Raw genomic sequence first — 7512 nt, 5'->3', positions numbered from 1 at the left:
TTTAAAAACTATCAATGCAATCTTAAAATCAATCCTAAAACGACAGGTAGCCAGTGTAAAGAAGCTAGAACAGGAGTGATATGGTCATACGCTGTATTTTGCACCATTTGGAGGCGTTGAAGGTTCATAAGGCAGACCAGCAAACAGAGAATTGCAGTAAAGATGACAGAAAATAAAAGCATGAATGAGGTAAGTAGCATCCGCAAATGAGATAATTGATCTTAATTTGGCAATATTTCTGATGTGATAAAAGCCAGTTTTAATACTATTATTAACATTTTTGGTGAAGCTCAGATCCAAATCTAGARCCACCCCAAGGTTTCTGGCCTCATGGGAGCAAGTAATACTGTACCTGAAGAATTAAGACTTTGAATTATAGGGTCTCTATGAGCCTTAGGAACCAAAACCAACACTTCCATTWTATTATTGTTTAACAATAAAAAATTATCGGCCATCCGGACCTTAATATCAGTAAGACAAGAACTTATGATGTTTAGAGCAGACAGATCAGAAGGATCAATGGATAAATATATTTGGGTATCATCTGCATAAAAGTGGAAAGAGACATTATATTTGCAAATGATTTGACCAAGAAGTAACATGTAAATAGAAAATAGCAGTGGGCCAAGAATTGAACCTTGTGGAACGCCACAAGTAAGTTTTACCAATTGTTACCAATTGATAAACAGAAGAACCTATCATTTAAATAAGATTTAAACCAGTTCAGAGCAGTTCCACTCATACCCACAGAGTATTGCAGGCGACTGATTAGGATGGTATGGTCAACCGTATCAAATGCAGCTGATAGGTCCAACAAAACCAGGATTGAACAACGACCAGCATCAGAGTTCATTCTAATATCATTCACTACCCTTAGTAAAGCAGTTTCAGTAAATAAAGAAGGTTTAACTCCGGGACAGACTGGAAGACCCTATCTGGACTGGACCAGCAGGTCCGGYTGAAGGGGACGAATGATTCACCAACCAGCTGCCGCCAAAAGAAGTTCCACCTGCTGCTTTAATGTTCAGAAATAAATGCTCGTTTCTGTYGCGCAATCCCCTGCTGCTCCACAGAAACACGCCCACAATAAGATTCTGACTAATCACACAACAGATGCCACAGAGGGACGGTTCTGACTGGACCTTTTATCTACCGGTCCTCTAAAAGCATCAACATCAGCGTAGGGTTTGGGCAATATTAGCAAAAAAAAAAAATCACGATTAATTGAGATATTTAGCTGATAATTAATATGATGATTAATCTTCTGGAGTCCTTGGACACCCTCATATCTTAGTCACATGGGAAACGCTTTCTTTTACGGAACCCTTATTACCATGTAATTGCAAGGTAATAAAAATGTAATTAAATGTAATTACTACCTTATTGCCATGTAATCACGTGGTAATTAGGGTACAATTTTACTATGTAATTAATTGTCTGCAGTAATGTAGCACTTACTTGGTAATGTATTACAATTCACTATGTACCACCTAAATAAGTAGTAGGTAATTTGGACAGTTTTAAAGTTATATTTTATTGCGATTAACATCTAACCTCAAAATTTAGTTGCATTCTATTGGTTATAAATATATAGTGTTGAGTTACTATTGAATAGTAATTTGATTGTAGTTACTCAATAAAGGTAGTTTTACTAATAGTTTTTCTTTTGTACCCTAATTATTACCACGTAATTACATGTTAATAAGGTAGTAATTACCATTTTAATTCCTTTTATTACCTTGTAATTACATGGTAATAAGGCAGTAATTACCTTATTTAATTACCTTGTAATTACATGGTAATAAGGCAGTAATTACCTTTTTTAATTACCTTGTAATTACATGGTAATAAGGGTACCGTACAAGAAAGCGTTACCGTCACATGTCCAATTTAAATCACTGTAGTGGTAAAGATTTGCTCTCTGTAAAAATCTGTTCCAAATTGAGTCAAAAGTTTCAGGCTTTACATGTTTTTAAATTGTGTTGATAGAGCAAGTAAAACCGGAGTTATGATAAATAAATTCCATCTTTTATTTTAAATGTTGGTCGTATTTGAAGCGGAGAGGAGCAGCGAGCGGACTGACCGGGGAAACCTCCTGTCAGTCAKCCTGGTGGCAATAAAAATATTAATCATCAAGTGCCAAAAAATATGGTTTTCTGATGATTAATTGCACACAATCCAATTTTGCCCAATCCTTACATCAGTGAGATCACTTCTCACAGRTCCTGTGACCTTTCACCTCAAAAGCATCAACTTCTTCTCCTAAAACCCTTCAGAGAAAAACAAAGATATTTTTTCAGAGATAGAAATATATTCAAATCACTTTAAAAAACAGGTAATTTCTAAAGAAAAACTGAAGCAGAACTATCAACAAACGGTCACCCTGTCATTCATCTCAGCATCTATCCTCCTCATCAGAAACATCTCTCCTCAGTGATGACGCTCGGTGCTTCCCTCTAGCTGCTCCTCCTCAGAGTGAAAGCATCAAAACCAGAGAGGAGAAGCATCAAAGCCCAGCAGCCTCCTCAGAGAGCAGCCGTGAAGTCAACAGCGTTTACAGAGCCGAGTGGCGGGTCATTGCCTCGCCCAGAGACACAACCTGCACACTAAACCATCAAACCAGGATCAGCYGAAACACGCCACAACAACCAGACGCCACATGAAGCGCTCCTACCTTCCTGCACCGCCTGGAACGGGTTGTTGGGCTCGATGAGTTTAATGGAGTGTGTGATCTTCTCGCTGTGCAGGATGTCGTCGCTCAGACTGAGGTCCGACACGGCCAGCTGGAACACCTCATCGTCCCGCGCGGCGTTCTCCTCAAAAATCGCACCTGGACGGTAAAAACGTATCAAACAGGGAGTCAAAGAGAAGGAAAACAAAACAAGAGAGCAGAACTAACAGGAGCGCTAAATTACAGAGCGTCACACTTTCAGTTCAAATAAATAAATCAAATAAAGCCTGAAAATAATATTAAAAAAGGGAGCTGCAGCAATCTTCAACTAAAGAGCAAAATTAGCATGAAGTGTTTCTAATAAATGTCAGTTACAGGAGAAAGATGTGAAAGTAAACAGAGAGGAGACAGATCCAAGTCCTGACATCTGTTTTTATTTTATTAWGGTCTACAAACACTAAACACAAGTTAACATGAGATTTAAACTGATTTATTCCAGTTTTCTCAAACATTTTCAGCCACAAACGGCTTCTCCAGCTGAAACGTTTTAACCTCGTAAATTAAAAAAAGCTCTTATTTTCCTAAAGTTATTTTCTTGTATCTTTGCATCAGTGTTTAACAAAAAAAACGAGGCCAAATGAAACCACTTCATCTTAAAATCTGCTTTTCTGTTTCGCTGCGTCGCTTTGTGTTTTAATACAGATACTTTAAATCATTTAGTGATCAGAGAGGAAGCAGCTTTTGTGCTTTAAGCATCTTTGAGTTTAAATATTTTATCATTTCAATTTTTTTTCCCCAACAGAAACACAACTCTCTCCTTTAAACAGTTWTTATGGATTAGTCCAGAACAATAAAAACAACTGGTGCAGCTTTTTCTGCCAGAACAGGAAGGTCATCTTCTGATCTGAGGGTTGGGGGTTCARTTCCCAGCTCCTGCAGTGCTGAAGTGTCCTGAATACATTTATTTATATATATGAGTGTTTAAAAATATTAATTCATTGYTTCGATAAAGGAAACCGTTCAAAACTCTTTCCTGATCACTTCAGAACACGGAAGATGATTTTTAAATATTATTTAAGACAGAAAAGTCCTAAAGTGGATTCTGAAAGGTTTTTTTTTTTTCAGTGCATTAAAGTTTATTTGTTGAACAATGTAGGGATGTTGACATGTCGTCAGCAGCTGCAGCCATTTTCTCCCCAAACTGCTGTGAGCAGATTTTGCGAGGCTGCTCGGTGCTTGTTATTTCCTCCTGCTTCGTTATTTCTACGAGCTTCAACAAGTCGGGCTGACGTCAGGTAGTTACACAGCCTCGTTTTCCAGTTTTTAATTTTTGTTGATGCGTTTTGAAGAGACAATTTTTTGAAGAGGCTCAAAGTAAATGCCCTGAGTTTTTCTAGTGAACCTTAAAGAGATAAGCTGCCATGAAGAACATTATTTTATCTGCCCTTCTTCCAAATTTGATAATGATTTGAAACATCGAACTATGTTTTTTTTTATCCGGAACAGCGCTTGTTGCAAAGTGTTTTGAGGCTCGTCTTCGTCACTTTGTAAGAAATATTCGTGTTCAAAGACTGAAGTCAGTAGAAAACCACCAATGTTAAATAATATGATTGTTAGACGAAATAAAACCATATAAAACCAGAATTCTGGAGTGAGGATTTAACGCCATTCGGATCTGACAGGAAACCACACACTGCCCGCCAACCAGGAAGTTGATCCATTTATACAAAGTCTTCAACGCTCGCGTTCGCCCCCTACTRACCTACGGCTGAATCACAGGCATTCAAACAAAAGTCTCATCTACTGTTATTATAACCTTTTCATTATGTGTTGTTTATAATTCGGACATGTAACTAATCTATATCAATCAAAGCATAATAGATTAAACATTATAAAAAGGAAAACCTAAAAATATATTGTGGTGCTTTTAACATCAGTACTAACCTCTAATAACTATAAATTTCTTCAACTCGACACATTTAACGCTGTCATTGGTCGAGGAGCTTTGTTTACWAAACACATGTCCACATGGTTTTTAAATTGTTTTAATTTCCTTACTTTCTAACACACATTAAGTTGATTTGGTGATACAGTTTGTCTTGTAATGTTATTTTATACCTTTTCTGCTACTTTTGAATTGGCTATTATTAAGTTTTATTAGTTTTTTTAGGATACAAGATGCTTCCTATAAAACCAGAATGGGAATCTTTTCCTAAAATTTCATGGTGATATCTTGAACACTGAGGAAGTTATGGGAAAAATTAGAAAACAGCAGGTGAAATGGTCACATTGGTTCTGCTGTGAACAAGAAAACATGAGCTGATTTCACCTGAACAAACATCAATAACTTCCCTCGTACTTCAGATAATCACGATTTTGGTGATATTTTGTATGATTTGAAATGTTCTTCTAGAATCAACTGTCAGATTTAATATTGGTGTAGGATTAAACATTTATCCACATCCCTAAACAAAGTCGGGTTAACGTAGAGTCCTGCAGAAGAAACTGTGTAATTAATTATTAGCATCAGGTACACATAAGACCAGTCAAAAAAGTGCAAGAATTTGCATTTTGCACTATTGGATCTTAAGAAGGTTCTAAGTAGAGCTTCACAATGTTAAAAGAAGAAATCAGTGCAAGAGACAAGAACTTTTGAGCAGGGAATTTTCTGAAAACTGCATTTACACTCAAACATGTTTTTTTCAGCTGATCAAAAGTTTAAGACCATAGTCTTTAAAAGCCAAAATCTGTGCAAAAATCTGGATTCCATGTCATTTTCTGTCAAGTCTTTACACTSTCAAGACCTCCTGATGGCAAAAGTAAAAAAGCTCACTGACTTTGAACGTGGTAGGATTGTTGAGCTGCATCAGCAAGGCCTCTCACAACGTGCCATCGCTGCTGAAGCTGGACGCAGTAAGACAGTCATTTTGCATTTTTTAAATGATCCTGAGGGTTATGGAACAAAAAAGTCAAGGGGTAGACCCAAAAACATTTCACCAGCTCTGAGCCGCAGGATCCGATTGGCTGTCCGTCAAGACACGGGACGATCCTCTACCCAAATTAAGGCCATTACTGGTGCTGACTGCAGCCCAGTAACCATCAGACGGCATCTGGAAACAAAAAACATCTTCAAAGGCCACGTCTTCTTCAACGCCACAAAACTGCCCGTTTGGACTTTGCAAGGGTGCACCAAACATGGGACATTGAAAGGTGGAAGAAAGTTGCCTTCTCTGATGAGAAAACATTTAACCTTGATGGTCCTGATGGCTTCCAACGTTACTGGCATGACAAGGAGATCCCACCTGAGATGTTTTCTACACGACACAGTGGTGGGGGCGCCATCATGATTTGGGGGGCGTTTTCCTTCAATGGAACAATGGAGCTTCAGGTTGTGCAGGGGCGTCAAACAGCAGCTGGCTATGTGGAGATGTTGCAGCGGGCATCCCTCATGACTGAGGACCCTCGTCTGTGTGGTCATGATTGGGTTTTTCAACAGGACAATGCTGCAGTTCACAATGCCCGCCTGACAAAGGAGTTCTTCCAAGAGAATAACATCACTCTTTTGGACCATCCTGCATGTTCCCCGGATCTAAACCCAACTGAGAACATTTGGGGATGGATGGCAAGGGAAGTTTACAAAAATGGACTTCAGTTCCAGACAGTGGATGGCCTTCGTGAAGCCATCTTCAACACTTGGAGCAACGTTCCCACTAGCCTCCTGGAAACACTGGCATCAAGCATGCCTAAACCATTGTTTGAAGTCATCAACAAGAATGGTGGAGCTACTCATTACTGAGTCCTTTTTTTGACACTTTGATTTCTGTTTTGGGGGGTTTTCTTTTTTCTTTTTTTTTTTTTTTTAGCTATGGTCTTAAACTTTTGATCAGCTGAAAAAATCATATTTGAGTGTAAATGCAGTTTTCAGAAAATTCCCTGCTCAAAAGTTCTTGTCTCTTGCACTGATTTCTTCTTTTAACATTGTGAAGCTTTACTTAGAACCTTCTTAAGATCCAGTAGTGCAAAATGCAAATTCTTGCACTTTTTTGACTGGTCTTAAGATTTTGATCAGGATATTAGCATCAATGCTAACTGTAGCTAATTTTCAGTTAAAACTTACCCACCGTCTGCGGGGGTCTAGAAAATTTTCCTTGGGGGAGCAAAGGGTGGGCAAAAGTACTGTATGTAAGAAATGTCCTATATCTAAATGGAATCAACAAGACGTCCACAAAAACACTTATTTTTGTGCGGTTGTGAACATCATGCWTATRAAATACAAGATTTCTCCAGTGGAATATTAAATAGTGACTGKGGAGGACCACAGACACGACCCCCAAGACTTGAAGCAGACATAAGCTAGACCAGAGCCAAAGACCCCGAGAGAGACCCCAAGTACCGAGCCCCCAAGGCCACGTGCTCAGCGAGAGCCGCCCACCCGCCCCCAGAGAGGAACACAGGAGAGAACGCTAACGCTAACATGTCGTCATTAGCTACACCGTGAACGTCGGATACTTCGGCAGTTGTTTCATTCACTGCAAACACAAGTTAACTTTACTGTTGTGTGTTAAAACATCAGCTACACAAACTCACTTTACCTGCAGACAGCTGGAAGCTCAGTGACTCAGCAGCAGGCTGCCTCATCACGTGACGCAGGTTCCACCTGCGGAGCGGCAGTGTTTGCAGCAGGGCCGTAAAGAAGCTTTTCAGGGGCCTCACGTTATCTTTACAATTATATATTTTAGGTAAATAAATATTTATTGTGAAGGCTGTAATAGGCTTTTGGACTAACAAACAGTTGGTAATTACAAATATTTTTGAAATATAAAAATAGGGGGGGGCTGCTG

At 38.9% G+C, this 7512-nt stretch overlaps 1 protein-coding gene across 1 annotated transcript in view; it reads right to left on the bottom strand.

Moving 5' to 3' along the window:
* The window catches only part of LOC106530676 (glutamate receptor ionotropic, delta-1), a gene marked incomplete at its 3' end in the record, with an annotated part of 326888 nt that extends 319552 nt beyond the window's left edge, over positions 1–7336 (bottom strand). The window contains 2 exon segments of the mRNA XM_014026347.1: positions 2675–2830; positions 7264–7336. Coding sequence (XP_013881801.1) covers positions 2675–2830; positions 7264–7309 — 202 coding nt within the window.
* Positions 7337–7512: the final 176 nt, after the last annotated feature.

The sequence above is a fragment of the Austrofundulus limnaeus genome, unplaced genomic scaffold (assembly GCF_001266775.1).
Source record: "Austrofundulus limnaeus strain Quisiro unplaced genomic scaffold, Austrofundulus_limnaeus-1.0 Scaffold545, whole genome shotgun sequence".
Classification (NCBI taxonomy): Eukaryota; Metazoa; Chordata; class Actinopteri; order Cyprinodontiformes; family Rivulidae; genus Austrofundulus; species Austrofundulus limnaeus.
This window is presented reverse-complemented; position numbering and strand designations above follow the sequence as displayed.